This window comes from Grammomys surdaster, unplaced genomic scaffold, assembly GCF_004785775.1.
Source record: "Grammomys surdaster isolate TR1022 unplaced genomic scaffold, NIH_TR_1.0 125946, whole genome shotgun sequence".
Lineage (NCBI taxonomy): Eukaryota > Metazoa > Chordata > Mammalia > Rodentia > Muridae > Grammomys > Grammomys surdaster.
In genome coordinates this window covers 875,496-892,122 of record NW_021620768.1, presented here as the reverse complement: position 1 = coordinate 892,122, position 16,627 = coordinate 875,496, and the positions used below count along the sequence as shown (strand labels likewise).

Here is a 16,627-nt window from a genome sequence, read left to right as displayed (position 1 = left end):
TTTTTTTTTTTTTTGGTTTTTCGAGACAGGGTTTCTCTGTGTAACCCTGGCTGTCCTGGAACTCACTCTGTAGACCAGGCTGGCCTCGAACTCAGAAATCCGCCTGCCTCTGCCTCCCAAGTGCTGGGATTAAAGGTGTGCGCAACCACCGCCCACCGCCCGGCTCCTTTATTCACTCATTCAAGGAAACTTCCACACTGTCAAGAGACCTGCCCCTCACTATGCTGGGCCCCTGCAGGCCTGCAGACTTTGGCTCAGTGTACAAGGAACAACAAAATCAATACTCAGCAAACATTTAAGTACCCTTTGTTTTTAAATTTAACTTTAATTTTTGAGGTAAAATACTTTTTTTTTCTTTCGACTTCCATAACAAAATACAGAGCTATCAGATACCCCTGGAAAAAATATGTATATTATACATATATTTCTATAACATTACATCATATATATAATATATATGCAAAAAATTTGAAGACTTTAGAAAGCAGAACATCTAAAAGGCACTGCACAATGGTGTTCAGATTCCTTATATTTTATGTACATATACACATCTTATTCTGTGTACACAGATGCTTAGTGAAGTCATCTTCACACGTGAACGTCTCATTCACAAATCCCTGCATCACGAGTTTATAATTCAAAGAATGCCTAAATATTTTGAAACAAATTAACGCATAACTTTTTCTAAGAAGGAACTAATTAGAACAGTTCTTTGAAGACTGAAGTTTTCTCTAAAGCCACATAAAAACATATGCCTCACTACTGTTCACACAAGAAAAAGCACAAACATAATTACAGAATAAATAAAAAACAAGGGACAAACAGCTAAATGACTATCCACTTGGCAGTGGAATATAACTTTTTTTTTAATGCTTCTGGAAGTTTCTTGGCCTATGGGTCACTAGGGTTCCCTGCATTACTGAGCTGGGGTTAATGAAGTGCAGCCTGACATCTAGGGAAGACTCTACATGTCTCTATTTTACTTCAGAAAAAAAAGGAGAGCTCAGCAGTGCTGATGCCCTGAGAGTTTGCTACTCTTTACAGCTAAAAAAGCAAACTGTTTAAATAAACAAGCTCTTGATTAGTGAAATTGCAATAGATTTACACCTACAAAGTTTTACACATTTGGCACAACGAAATTTAGACGGGGGAGGGGGGAACCCAGGGAGGGAAGTAGGTCCAGCTTTAGTCCCTTGCCCTGGCTGCTGGACAATGCCATGCTCACAGAAGGCAGCTGCCTTGTTTCATACCGGGCTGGAGGCAGCAACTGCCAGGACGGGGCTGGGGATTGAACATTCTCATTCCTTTTCCCCAGGAAGTATCAGTGATTGCTACATTTCCTGGTCCACTTCCTGAGCAAGCTCAAGTTCTGCTCTGCAGACAGACCCTTCCCCAGATCCAAACTCCAACTGTGTGCAGTGCCAATCAACCAAGAAATTACTGGAGGAATGGCAATCAAAGGAAACAAAGGGCAAATAGTTTCATAAAAGTCCAAAAACATTTTTCATGGAGTTCAATTCAAGTGTAAAAGCCGTGGCTTTATTCACATGGAAGCAGCATCTCGAATGACTTCCGGCACTTGGGTTCTAGGGGTTACAGGTATGCATCATGGACTTTTCTCCTCTCATTGTAAAGGCCCCATGTTTCTATTCCTGAGTTCACACTGATGCTTGCTGGCTGTCCCCACTAGCAGACAACCGGTGGCCAGCTGGTCTCCCTGACTTGATGGGCAACACCAACCAGAGAGCCCTCCTCTACCTGCTGGGCTTGCTTTCTGATTCAGATGTCCATCAAGGTGCAGAGAAGGAAGCTGATCAAAACAACCACCAAAGGCAGCAGGAGTGCTGAGTCCTTTGTGGCCCGACCAAAGCCTGGCTCACTAGAGACTACTCGGTCCCTTTCCTGGCCTTTCACATATGCATGGATTCTGGACCAAGTTATAGGACATCCATCAAGAAATAGCAATGACAGCCTCAAGTCATCCAAGTCAGCTAATGTCTTTCACCAGTTCTAATGTCTCCTGAGCTCCTCTTGTGCATGCAATTCAGTTAAAGAAAATAAAACCAAACTAAACCAAACCCAAACACTCCATCTTTTGACAACACTCAAATGTCACTTGGCACAGAATTCTCAGCCAGGCTCAGGTGGTGGGGTGAGTTACAGCTCTGATGCCCAAATGTCATCCCTTGTCTCAGCAGATATGGAGTGATTTCTTCTTGCTGCTCTGAGCTACTCAGGGCACACATGTGCACAGAGGCAGTTGGCTATTGTTGCTTTCTCTCTACCCTAGTGCTAGTGTTTTTTTTGTTTTGTTTTTTTGTTTTCACATAAGATTAGTATCTTCCCATTCCTTTGAAGTTACTGTAAGGGAATTTCCCAAAGAGAAACGACTCCTGCCTGTGAACTGTATTTTGGGAATAGTCAACCAATCAGAACAATCTGGGCAAAGGGGAACCACAAGGACAGCAACACCACCACAGGCAGATACCAACTCTTTCCTCACACCAGACCTTTTGGCATCTGGCCACCTAGCTCTTCCTTCAGTTTCAACAAGCAGTATTTTATGTTTACAGGTTATCATCTGCCTTTCATTCCCACAATCCTGCCCTTTTGCCACCTGGACTGGCAACATCAGAAGGAATAACTATCAGCTAGGAATTTGACTGTGCCTCAACGTTCCTGGGTTATCTGAACAGTGTTCATGCCCTTCACAGGTTTATGTTGACAGATCCGTATCATCTTAAAGCATGTTCGTAGTTAAGGCTCAACTAAAGAAAACAGTAAGACAACCACACACAACAGAAAAACATCTTCAACGGCGCTATCCTGCTCCTCATAAAACGTGCTCAGTCACGCTAGGTTTGGGAAACCAAACCAACAATGGAAAAAGAAAAATGAAGACCATTTCTGTCATTTGTTTTGTTTTTAAAGGCATTGGGTTACTTTCTCCTGCCCTATTCTTTCTTCCCTGATCAAGAGTTTACAACTCCTCATGGCTTTTTGATAGGTGAAGAAGGTGAAAGTCCGAGGACCTCGCAGCCAGGCTGCCTTCCCACCTCAACTCTGAAGTTGAGGGGCCGGAAGGGTGGGGGTCTCCTGTGCCCTCCCTGCCCATTATAACTGGCAGTACACTCATGTGTATTGAAAATATTTTCTAAAAAGGAGGGGGAGGCTGAATGTGCGTGTATCACCTTCCCCCCAGGGAGAGAGAAAAAGGGAGAGCGCATGCGTGGGAGAGAGCTCATGTGTGTGCACACACACACACACACACACACTCCAGTGAGGGAGAAGGGGGAGAGGAGAGAGTACAGAACACCACCTAAATGTCCCCCACTTCAGTAAGACTGCAATTAACTTTTTTCTCTCCTGAAATAAATACTCAGGCAACATGCTTAGTATTTTTCTCACCACCTAGCCTTCCAGCCTTTTCCTTTTATCTCTCTCTCAAAGCAAAATATCCCATTATGGGCTTTCTGTATGTATAAATACAATAGAAGAGACCACAGAACCTGAACTGTAAGGGACTACAGTGTGTGGGTCCATATGAAGCTTGTCAGGCAGCATGAGGAGACAGGATACGGGCTCCTTCCCCAAAGTTTGTAGCCTCCCTATGTCCTACGCACCAAGGAAAAAGGTGTTCATACCCCACTTATTACACAACACAAGATACTCGTCCCATCCCCAACAGAAAAGTACAAGTCCACGCCCCAGAATTATCAAACCAGCTTAACCCCACCTCCCAACCCAGAATCTTGCTACATAAATATGTATTTTGATTGTAATATGAACAGCTTCCCTTCCACATGGTTTTAAGCATCAGCCGCAGCAGTGGCCGCTGTAGCCAGGCCCTGGGGTCCTGCCCCATTCCAGAGGAACTTGCCCGTTTTGTTGAGCTCCCGGGCTTCAGGGTCATCATTCCACCGTCTCTTCAGCCGAAGCTTAGGGGGCATCAGGGCATCTTCTTTCTTCTCAGGTACACCGGGCTCCCTAGCAGACCTGTCCTCACTGTCTTCAGTCACCTCCAGGGGTTCATCACTGGGGATGCTAATGGACACAGAGGGCCAGGTGGGTGAGGGGTGGGCAAACACTGTGCCTTTCCCCTCTTCTATGGTCCTGGTCTGCACGGTGTCCACTTCCTGAGCCTGTTCCTCCTTTTCTTGGGTTGCCTGCCTGAGGCTGTCAGGATCCTTCTCAGTGGCCGGCTCTACCTTAATCCGAGAGGGAATAGGAGCGCTGGCAGGCACAGAGCCACGTGTGGCCTCCTCATTGCTCTCTACCCTCTCTCGGTTCTTCCGTCCAGCCGGTGGGGGCTGCAGCTTGATAGAGAACTGGGAAGGCTCCTCAGGATGCATTTGGCACTGCAGTGGTGGGACCATGAGCCCTGGGTAACGGGGAAAAGTCCGAGGACTCAGATGGTAGTTGAACACAGAACAGGCTTGAGAATGAAGGTAGTGTTTCATTTCCTCTGGGTTGAAGGAGAAGCAACTGCTGCTGGTGAAGGGGCTCAGGCCTGGTGAGGGACTATAGGAGAACATGGTGGGAGTCAGGGACAAGGCTGGTGAAATGGGGACATTAAGGACACCGCGGCCAGGGACTGGGGAGATAGCGAAGGGACTGTGGGGGTCAGGGTACATTGCTGGCCGAGTAAAGAGAGGAAGCATTACGTCAGGCTTGCGTTTCTGGTGGCCAATTGCTCCTCCACCAAGAGCACTTCGAGAGGGAATAAAATCCAGGCTCCGGTGCCAGTCAGAGGCCGAGCCATCTTCCAGGTCCGAAGGCTCCACCTTTCTGTCAGCGGTACCACCTGACTCAGTGCAAGAAGTGCTCAGGGAGCTAGCAGAGAAGCGCCCTGGCTGCACATCACCAGTAGGAGAATGGGTGTCTAGAGGTGGGAAATGGAACCGGGAAGAGGCTGTTGGCACTGGTGGTGCACTCTGAGGAACCACACCTGTGACAGAAGAAAAGAAAAGAAGTTAGCATTGGCCACCTGGTCACTCAGCATCATCACCTTTCCTTACACTAGCACACATGTTAAGTGACAACAGGGAACAAACCTACCTAGTCTGAGTCTTTTTCAAAACTACTGCTCAGGCTGGGTGTGGCGGTACAGGCTTGCAATCCCAGCACTCAGGGGCTGATGTGGGAGGCCTGAGTCTTCAAGGGCAGTAGCTCAGCTTTTCCATTCAGCCTAGCTTTCACATTCCTCTGGCCTCTTACCTGACTGTCCATGTAGTCCTCCTTCCCACGTGCCATGTTACCATCTGGAGCAATGTTCGAGTTTCATAAGAGAGACTGCCTGCTACTAAAAACTATATCCCAATGAGTCCGAGAGCCTCTGCCTGGCAACTCTATCATGTGTATATACCACCTATTTGTTTTCAACTTCATGAGTAAGGTTCTTCTCACCATAGTAATTTTGGCTGTGTTTATAAACCAAGCAAACCCAGCAGCAACACAGCCAAACAAAACATATGCATGTAGTCACACTGAAGACCCAGATTCTACCTCACATAAATGGGCAGGGACAAGGTCCTACTTCAGTGAAATAGAGTTGTATAGACAACCATTACCTCAGACATCCTAGTCTTTCTGTATCTAGAGTCCAATGAGTCCTATGTAATATTTCCTTCTGTTGTTCTCAAGCACTGAGAAGGAGGCGGGGAGAAAATTCATGACCTACTGTTTGCTCTCCCAAGTCTGACTGCTTGCAGGTGTGACGGCTAATGCTTATAAGCACAGTACTCGGGAGGCTTAGGCAGGGAAATTACTGTGATTTGAGGTTAGGATGGATCAAAAAATCAAGTTCAACCACCAAATTTCAAACTCTAAGAAGAAACTACTACTGTAACATATTAACTTGAAAAGCTCATAAATTCTCAACTTCCCCGAAAAGCCCTAAATAAAGGTGTAAGAAAGCTGCTGCCCGAACCTTCAGATGCCCTAGAAATTCCTGGGAGGGACCAGTGGCTGCTAACATGATGATGTCCAGAGAGTTCTTCATACATGAAGGAAAGATAAAAGGAAAAGGGAGGAGGGGAAACAGTCACAATTTGGTGGTGCAGGAGAAAAGACAACTGTAGTTCTGACATACATTGTCAGACTTTCTGATAACAGTTGTTCTTGGGCATAACTCCCGAGCAGGCCACTGTGTTAGGGATTGTGGCTGTCTTGGTGTTCATGGTTGAGTGAAACCTGCCAGGGACAGTTCTCCCGCAGGCCTTGTTTTAAAGGCTCCTTAATTATTAAGATTAATAATTAGGAGAATTAGACACATGACCTTGCATATCATTTGAATAGGGCCAAGTTGGGTCCAGGCCAATGGATCTCTTCCTTAGTTTACTACAGCAACCAAGAGTCCATTATTTTTATTATTTTGACTCTTTGACTTAATAAGTCTTATCTAAAGGTTGTAAAAAATGGCTCAGTGGTTAAGAGCACCTGCTGCTCTTGAAGAGGACCCACATGGCAGCTGACAACCATCTCCAGTTCCAGGAGATTCAAAGTCTGGCTCTTCTGGATTCCATGGGCACTGTACACACGAGGTGCAAGTACATACATGCAGGCAAAGCACACAGACATCAAATTTAAAAAATTACTTAAAAGAAGTTATTAGTTAAAAGTGAAAAATAATGTGTTTATAATCTGAAAGGCAGAATATAAGCTATATGGAGAACGTGGAGAAGAAAAGGAAGTTTTGTTTCCTCAGCAAGTCAGAGATGCTGGCTTAAGCCAAGTCGGCTATGCTTTTATTTTTAATGGAGTCTACTCTGATTTTTACACACATACTAAGGCACACTGCACACCTGTACGGAGGAATAACAGTTATTTCCAAACGCACTTCCACGGGACAGAGGAAGGTAGGAGGCGGTGTATGGAAGGCAGCTGCTGACTCATGGAAACTCCCCCCAGCTTTGTGCATTATATACTGAGGTGTCAAACCTACGGTTCTGTCTGAAAAAACAAGCAAGCAAGCAAGCAGGCAGGCAGGCAGGCAGGCAAGCAAGCAAACAAGCAAACAAAAACCCTCCTGCTAAAATGTTTTGGTGAGTACTTGAAAGAAGAGTGAGTGCCTTCTGGCCGCCACATGGGCCAGGGTCAGAAGTCTGAACCTTAGTTCTCGTATCATCTACCTCGTAACTAGTGTAAATAACATGCTGAGCTTTTGGTACTCCCTCTGGAAACAATGCAAACAATTAAGTTCTCTGCACAGGTCCACACCTGATTCTTTCCATGTGTCTCCGAAAAAAAAAATTACCTTTCTGGCCCTTAAGTAGGAAAAAGACCAAACCTAGTATTTGAGAAATAGTTAATATCTATGAGGCTTCTGGAGCACACCTGTGCATAGCACAACATACGTTAAAACAAAGCGTGTTCTTTTTGGGGCAATGTCTCATTATATAATCTTGGCCTAGAACTTGCTACTAACAGAGATCCACCTGCCTGTCTTCCAAGTGCTTTTATTATCAGCACAAGCCACTACGCCTACCTTAATTTTAATGGTTCAAAAAAATTAAAATTCAGAGTTTTAAATCTAAGAAATGTAAATACTCTTTACATATAGGCCGTGTTATATATATGATTAGAGTAACGCTGAATTTCCTGGGTGTGGCAATGTCACTGCAGTTATAGAAAAAGAACATCCTTGTTTTTGGGAGAAAAACAATGGCACCTGCACATTCATCTCTAGATACAAAAAGTGTCTGAAAACAGAGATAAAGCACGCGTGGCAATGATGTTTGCCATCAGTCATCAGGCGGAGGGTATGCCAACATTCTACTCTCATTCTTCATTAGGTTTCAAGTTTTCCAAAGTAAGTATTAAAAATCAGGGTGGTGGCGGAGAGGCAAATTTGAGAGACAGGTTTAGCTTGCCCTGTCCCCACCTACTGAGAGTTAACCACTTTAAACCAGTATCTTCTGTATCCTTCCAATGTTTCTCAGGCAAATATACATACAAGTATAAGAGAGTATAAAGAATAAAACGTTTGGATTACCAGCATAAGCCACTATGCCGGGCTTAATTTTTAATGGTTCAAAAAAAAAATCAAAATTCAGTAATTTTAAAAATTTAAATACTTGTTTACATGTGGGCCATATTATACATGTTTTTTTAATATATAAAGATACCACACAGGTGTACCTTGTTGAGACAGAAACTTTTTTTTTTTTGTTTTTTCGAGACAGGGTTTCTCTGTTTAGCCCTGGCTGTCCTGGAACTCACTCTGTAGACCAGGCTGGCCTCAAACTCAGAAATCCACCTGTCTCTGCCTCCCAAGTGCTGGGATTAAAGGCGTGCACCACCACCGCCCGTCGAGACAGAAACTTATCATATAGCCAATCTGGCCTCAAACTCTTGATCTACTTGCCTCAGCCTTCTAAGCGTTGAGATTATAGGTGTGTACCACAATGCTTAGTTTCTAGAAGTATCACAACACCACTCAAATATTGAATACTCTATCCTAAAGTGTCTTTTGGGGGGGTTGGAGACATGGTCTCAGAATAGCCCAGGTTATGGTTTATGTCAATTGCTAAACAGCCAAGGGTGACCTTGAACTCTGGACCCTTGGACCTTCTACTTCTCCAGTGCCAAAATTGCAAGCTTGCTCTACCATGCTCAATTCTACCTTAAACTATTAACAATGAATAGAACAAACGTGGAGGGAAAAGCAATATCCACACTGATAAAAGTTCTGTAGTATTTGGTTTTGTATTTGGACATGTATTTCTACTTAAAAACAGAAAGACCAGAATAGTTCCATACATCGGCCCACCAACAGTGAGAATCTCTGGCCTTCAAGGTCTAAGTCACGGGACTCATTTTCTAACACTCTCTACTTCCCATCACACAAACCTAGAATCTTATCTCTCAGCTAAGCTCCTAAATTCCTGGAGGAAGAGAACTTCCCCATACTCCTTTGTTTTCTTTAGGGATTAGCACATCGGTTACCGCATGGGTGAGTCCTAATCATGAGAAAGATGCACAACTCGTTACCCAAAAGCATGATTTTAGTAGTGGGGTGGGATGAAGGACTGAACCTATTTCTGTCTTTGGCTCTGCGGACTTAATTTTGTCCTTTGTATAGTATCATGATATATTTTACTAGGCATAACCAAACCAAAGTACCTCTACTAAGTAGATGTTTAATAATGTTATTTTTCCTTCATCAACATTAAGCTAACCTTAAACACTTGGTCTATATGGGCAAAAGTTCTCTGCAAACAAATGATTATGGTTCTTTGGTGTCATCTATACCAAGAAACCAACAGCCTAAAGGGATGGTTCACTGTTTTGCTTTTCCTGGGATTATTTTGGTTTTTTCTTTTTTTTTGTACTGAGAGTTGAATCCACAGCCTTATACATGCTAGGCAAATGCTGTTCTGAGCTATGGCCACCCCAGGACTTTTGATTACCATCTTGAACCTATTTAATATCACTGGTGGATTAACAGCTTTTGGTATAACGGGTGTGCCAGACCACTACTGTTAGGTCTGCAGACCAGAAGATCCTTTACAGAGTCCATGATTCCTTGCCTTGGGAAATCAGATTACGTCCAGGATGGATGGACAGCCATTTTATTCAAGTGGATGAACTTCTGGGCTTTCAATTGATGAAAAGGGATCAAAGAACAAGACCAACGTTTTGGGAGCTGGAGTGCAATGGTATGAGGGCCAACGCACTTCTGCAAGACTGATGGCAGTCCATCTGGAGTCCTACTCTCTAGAGGCTCACAGGGAAAAAGCCAGAGTGAGAAGCAGAGAAAACAAGATTCCAGGGGCAGGGACAGGGCTGACTTCCTAGTGTGGCTCCCTGAGGCACAGGGAAAGCAAACAGGCTGTAATTAGAGGTGCATTCCAACCCCCACCCCCAAATGCATGCCCCAGGGACAGGAGGGAGCGGTTACCGGAGAGAAGGAACTGCACGGAGAACAGTCAGGCTCAAGCTGCCCTAACCTGTTATGTGCAGTAATTACACATCTACAGACCATCTGAGTATTAGACCCTCCTAGCCACACCCTCCTCTAATTTTTAAGTTTCTGCCAACCTCTGAGGACTTTTCCTTCAAAATCATCACGTTTTCTATGCACAGATGCCACAAAGAACAAAGATAAGACTGTCCTTGACACCTGTAGGCCTAGAACTTGGATGATGAGACAGGAAGACTGCCCTAGGCCAGGTTGACAACAGAGTAAAGTTCAAGACCAGCTGACTACAAAGTGAGACCTGTCTCAAATGTTAAAAAAAAGGTGACTCCTGAGCAGGTGGATAATTTATCATCTTTACTGCTGCCTCCCCAACCAAATTACAAAAAACCCCCAAAACAAAAAGAAAACTCTAATCTCACAATCAACTATAACCAATACTTTTGCCGGGCAGTGGTGGGTACATGCCTTTAATCCCAGCACTTGGGAGGCAGAGGCAGGCGGATTTCTGAGTTCGAGGCCAGCCTTGTCTACAGAGTGAGTTCCAGGACAGCCAGGGCTACACAGAGAAACCCTGTCTCGAAAAACAACAAAACAAAAACAAAAACAAAAAAACCAACCAACCAATACTTTTATAAGTGGATGTGTCTTTATCGAGGGGCAGACTGAGAGGCTGAGCTATGATGCAGTTCTGTAACCTGGACGGACGGGAAAGCCTGCTTGTAGCCCAAAGCCCTGCACCAAGAACGCAGCTGAGTGCTGCAGCACATCAGAGCCTCAGCCTTTCACTGTGAACTTCCCCTTCTCTGATCAAGGATGCTGTGGTTTTGATGACATTCACGTGATAAGGGAGAACATGCAGTTTCATAGAAAATCGGAAACGTTTGTAGAAACAGGTTCACAGCTATGAAACAGCCACTGGGCAAGGTGTTAAAACAGAGTCTTGAACTCTGTTTAGTGCAATAGGTTGAATTCAACGTAAACCTATGGACTCATTCCCCAAAAGGAATTTAGTGCTATCTGGGAGACTGAAAATAGTTCATATAAAAGGGAAGCAAATACACTAAAGAAGCCTATTAGAGCCCGCACAGCCAATCACCCCCTTTAGATGAGTAAGGACTTGAGGAAGGCTAAGGGGTCACATTACTCCACTGTTTCTAAAAAATCTCCTTACACAGGAAACGTCTCAGAATTGAGTTTTAAAAAATTCTTTTAGAACTCAAAACCCAGTCTCCGTCACAGACGCTTGCATCTTACCACTGGAGCGAATGTTGATGAACGGGTAGTTGGGCATCACCAGCTTGTTGAAGTTAAACTTGTAAGTAAACCTTTTCCCTTTTGTTTTATGAAGGATCCTCTTGTTGTAATAGTATCTACAAAGGAAGGACACACGGTTCAGCATTGGCTACACTCAAGTAATTACTAAGATCAATTCTGGCTCTAAGCATTGCTTACAAAAACCTCCACCATTCCTCTGTAGCCTGGCCTTGGAGTTAGGCCTTGAGAACCTAAGAGCTCACCTTTCTCATCCAGTGTCAGCTCAGCTGTAGTCTTTGGCTTCAGCTTGACATCCCTGCTTTAAGATCCCAAACACCTTCCTCGGTTCTAACCACTCACCTTCTCATTTGTCTACAGTTTTGATCTATAGTTCACTTCCTTCCTGCCCTACTGTGAATAACTAACTGTGCAGTTTCTTTCTGTCTTGCTCAGGTTGGGTCAGGTAAATCTTCTGGGAAACCTCATGGGGTCAGTCAGGAGCCCAAGTGTAAGGAAGAAACAAAGTACTGTAAGCCTGTTTTACGGCAGCAAGTGGGACATGGCATGACCTGGAGACCACCACTGCTCTGGCCTGCTCCACCTTTAATGTGGCACACATAGGATGTGGGAGGCTCCAGCAAAGATTTTACTGCACAGATTTTACACTCACACTACTGAGAATGGAGAAAGGCAGGAAGGTCCATCTCCCTGGAATCTTTGGCCTGCCTTCTATTAAGTAGCATTTATCATCAACTACCTGCTGGCCCCTTGAGGACTAAAGAGTTATAAAACTTAAAAGCTGACAGAGAAGAAAGAATGAGAAAACTTAAGAGTGTTCATTCTTTGGACATGCTGTAGCAAACCCAGACTGACCACGGAGGCTGCGGCTCTGCTGCGTGAGCAGCTAGGCTCAGAGCCACTTAGCAAGCCTTCCTGCAGGATTCGGTTTTTCCTTCTCGATTCTTCTATAGAAGAGCCTACAGCAAAGAAATGGTAGGAATTTCCCAACAGGGAAGTCTACACTAATCCTCTGGATTATCAGTGAGTCTGAGTCCATGTTTCGCCATGTATTCTTACCCACTACAAAGCAGAACCAGCTGTCGGGAGCCAGTGCCAGCCACACTGGCACTCCCTCCCACCGCTTTACCTCTTGTGACAACCCGGACACCTCTTTACTCACACTTTCAAGTCACACACCACTCACTAAGTGCAGTCCTTCATCACCCGATACCTTTTCAGATAACAGTCACAGAACCGCATACTTTCCTTCCAACTTTGTTAATGCCACATATCTGGGAGCTCGTTTCTCTCACCTGAGGGCCCGGCTCAGCTTGTCATAGTTCATCTGTGGCTTGCACTTCCTGCGGCCCCAGAGGCGAGCCACTTCATCCGGGTCCTTGATGACAAACTCCCCGTACTCTCCCTGCTGCCAGGCGATGACATGGCGAAACTCTTCCTTCTGCAGCAGTTCCAGGATGAAGTGCCACAGCTGGATCTGCCGGGAGCCTGGCGAAGACTCGGCTTTGTAGGCCCAGTCCGGAAACTGATACCCTTATGAGTGAAAAGGGCAAGATCAAAGTAGCTAAGAGTTAGGCACAAACATGCCAGTACCCCCACCTCCACATTCCACGGCTCACAATCTCTAGAGTACTTTGCAAACACACCCTTCCAGTCAGCTAGGCTCACCATGAAGAGAGGAAAGGATGGAGAAATTACTCATACTTGTGGCAATCACTGACATCTAACACGAGCTGGGTAGCAGTGCCTACAGACCCTAGTTCATTACCTTTCCATAGATTACCTACTTTACATGACAGTTATAAAAGGAACAAAGAAGAAAGATAAACTAATGTTTTAGGGACATACGGCAGAAAACATCTTATCCCCAGACACAAAAACGTGCAATAAATGTGTGTGGGCTGCATAAGCTATATGTTTATTCATAAGAAACAAGCCTACAGCCATTCTACCAAGATCTACACAGCCTTGAGGCCGTCAGTCTTTGTCTAGCATTTGTCAACTAAGCCCAAGTGGGGAGAGCAGGAACCACCAAGGGACATTCCAGATCTATCAGAGATGAAGAACTTCTGCTCACCTCCACCTCCTTCTGGCTTTTCCACGATGCTGCAGCCTGCTTTCATTTTCGCCCTCCTGCTGAGAAGGACAAGTCACACTATTATTTCTGAGATGTCATGAATTATCTAATTAAGGCTTTTGAGGGGCACAGTCTCCCCCCCCCCAGCACCCTGCTTTTCAAAGCCTTCTTTTGCCTTTCAGATATGTCACCTCTAAACTAGTAATCCTCCTGTCATCCAATGATGGTCCTCAGGTCATCAGCCTTAGAAGCCATAATTATCTCTCACCTGACCCTAGCCACAAAGTATAAACACTGTCCTTAATATTTGCTTTCTTCCGTGTGACCAACCAACCCTCCAACATAAGAGAGGGAAGGGAATAGTGAGACCAGTCCAAAACGGCAGCAAAAGCAAGCCACACAGTTTGTTTTCTGTCAGTAGACAAGCCCAGATGCCAAGATACACAAGCCTGAGTTCACCCAGACACACCAACTTAAAAGAGTGGATGGGTGGGGGGGAATCCAAATCCCTTACTCAAAAGAAACATCTGATTCTAAGTATTTCCTGAATTGTTTGAGATGGAAGACATCATTTTCCAGTAAGAAACTAGACTTACCTTCCAACAATATTCTGAGCTACAGAAAGTAAACATGTCCTGTGTACAGCCACTCTATACAAGAAACACGTCACTCTCCTAAAATTTCATGGAAAAAAAAAAGTAATGCCATCTATTTAAGGATAAAGTAGGTATTTCAGGTCGCCTGGCAGGTGAAAGAAGGCATCTTGCTAGGATCTGAATTCATTCCATGCAGATTTATAGTTCCTCAATAAATTTCCCGTTCCTAGTAGCAGACAGCTTTGTGTCAGTCCTTCAGCGAAGAGAAGGAAAGGGTGAAACTGACAGAGAATGACGGAGGAGGAGAGACCTGACTTACTCTCATAACCCTGCAGGGTGGACAGCCCTCGGCACCGATAAGAGCAGGTCTGGAGCAACCGCAGGTGCTTCAAAGGCCCCAGGGTGGGGTGGGACAAATTCCTAATCTTGGAAATTTCATCTAACCTAGAATTCCTCTAGGTGTTCTGCATTTTCTTTCCCGACAAATACATTAAAAGAGAACAGTAAGTTTCAGTCGATGACAACCCTCGGGATCAAGGAGCTGATAAATGGCTCAAGGAAAGAGGCAACAGAAAGACAGTGGCACACACAGGATATACACAAGTAACAAGGCACCAGGGCTGGGCAGAGCTTCCTCTCCCATTTCCGTGATGATGGGGTTGAAGAAACACCGATTTCTCCAAGGCTTCGGGAAACTGTCCGGGACTAACTCCTACACTGCGCTGTCGGATCGCAGGGCCTTTTTCCCTGCTCCAGAACACCCTTCAGTCTGGTGTCTGTGGGCTCGCGCTGTGCGACGCCCGAGCTGGACACCCTCTTCTCGATCCTCTGGCCCCGGACATGCCCATCAAGCCCCTCGGAGCCCGCAGGCGCGTCTGCAGGTGTTCGTGACTCCCCGAGGGCGCTCGGTCACCCTCCCGGCCTGCGGCGGGGCTCGCCGCTCCCGCCCGTCCGCAGCGGCTTCCACGGCTGCCCTCATCCGCGTCCCTTCCGTCCAGCCCGCGCGGGCCGCGACCGCCGACGCCAGCCTCACCTCTCCGGCGCCGTCCGTCTCCACTCGGGCTCCTCCGCGGCAGCTCGGGCTCCTCCTCATCCACCCAGAAGGAAGTGACTCCGCGGCGGCTTTCGTCACTTCCACTCTGGGCCAGGGTGGGAGGGGGCGGTGTCGTGAGCGGCACCGCTTCCGCCCAGAAGGTACCGGTGCCCCTCTGTGGCTCGGAGGCTGCGGAGCTAGAACCCTGTGCAGAAGGAGGGCTCTTCCGCACTGACGGGAGCGCTGGAGCTTCAGAGGCACGCGTGACGTTGGCCTTTCTTCCCTGAGCAGGCCTGGAGAGTATGAAGTTTCCTTGCATGGCTCCATTTTAGTCCTGATCTGCCTCGTCCAAGTGTTACAAGCGTGCACGACTTTGCCATTCAAACACCGCCCCCCCTCCCTTTCCCTTTGGCTTTTGTTCCCGATTAAGCAATTACAATTTTGTCCGTGACAAATTTTGTTCAAGAGTTAGTGATAAGGGATGTGAAATCAGTTTCCGTAATTCCAAATGGTTCCCAGCCCCAGTTTCACCCCAGAGGCAGAGTTGGGATCAGTAAAACGATCAGTGAACGAGAGTAAAAAGTGGTGAAAAGTGGGGGAGGCGAAATGAGAGGCGGAATTGAAGTCTTCATTAAGTGCATAGCAACTGTTTTGTGCAATCAACCTTTCTCTCCTGTGAACGACGCTGAACATGGAAGTATTTCTGTTTCAAAGGTTGGCTTCTAGTTTTGGGTATGCCTATTAGCACCTTCCCAGGCTGGCCAATGAATTTGTAATCATGCTGTGCTGTACTAGGATTATAGATATATACCACCACAACCGGCCTTCTGGCTTCTACTATTCAATTTTGTTTGTTTTGAAATGTATCTCTGACTGTCCTAGAAAGCACTATGTAGACCCAGGCTGGCCTTGAACTCACAGAGATCTGCCTGCCTCTGCCTTATAGTTGCTGGGATTAAAGGTATGTGCTACTATGCAAGGCTAATGATTGATCGTTCTTGAGTCATTGATAAATTCGGGACTCAGTATGGGCTAAGGTTACTTTACCTGTTTTAAAAGGAAAGAATAATAGTGTTGGTGAGATCAAACTTTCCCCATCCCTTCTAGTTTGAAAGTCAATAAAATGAACAGAATTTAAATGCCATTGAGAGAATTAGAAATATGAGCATTCTGAGTGTAGAAATGCTTTATAATGGCTTCCATCTTCTGTACAGTCTAGAACACCATTTTCTATGTTTGGTTCTACAGAACAAGATGCTAGGGTTTAGCTAAATTAGAGGTTCTCAACCTGTGGGTTAAGACCCCTTCAGTAAACCCCTATCTCTAAAGCTATTTACATTACGATTCATAACTTCGTAGCAAAGTTACAGTTATGAAGTAGGAACAGAAATAATTTTATGGTTGGGGTCACCACGACTTGATTAAAGGGTTGCAGCGTTAGGAAGGTTGAGAACCACTGAGCTAAAAGAACATTATATTTCAGTTCTCTTGCCTTCAACTACTGGTTGACTTTGTTACCTTGGTTAAGCAGTCATGGTCAGTTCCTCTTCTGTTGGAACATAGTACTTATGGAATATTCCTGTGGACATCTATAGATGTTTACTAGTATCTTATTGTGTAGGAGATACTGTAGGTATATCATTGATACATTTAATGTGTGAACACAGTGTAGACAACTTACGACGGAGGATGGCACAGTGTAAATATAGCATATGGTTAGATGGTGA

The 16,627-nt window shown here is 45.4% G+C and overlaps 1 protein-coding gene across 2 annotated transcripts; it reads right to left on the bottom strand.

Annotated features, from left to right (window-relative positions):
• Positions 1-300: 300 nt before the first annotated feature.
• Positions 301-14,955, bottom strand: Etv3 (ETS variant 3). Of its 2 annotated transcripts, none has more exons than XM_028753265.1 (5): positions 14,901-14,955; positions 13,272-13,327; positions 12,490-12,727; positions 11,177-11,292; positions 301-4,948 (listed from the first exon to the last, which is right to left on the bottom strand). In XM_028753265.1, exons 2-5 carry the CDS (start codon positions 13,315-13,317, stop codon positions 3,810-3,812), a joined length of 1,539 nt encoding a protein of 512 aa, XP_028609098.1. In that variant the 5' UTR covers positions 13,318-13,327; positions 14,901-14,955; the 3' UTR covers positions 301-3,809. The 2 variants fall into 2 exon arrangements, with proteins under 2 accessions (XP_028609098.1, XP_028609099.1); XM_028753266.1 differs by having other exon boundaries at positions 13,272-13,330; positions 14,901-14,916.
• Between the last annotated feature and the right edge of the window lie 1,672 nt (positions 14,956-16,627).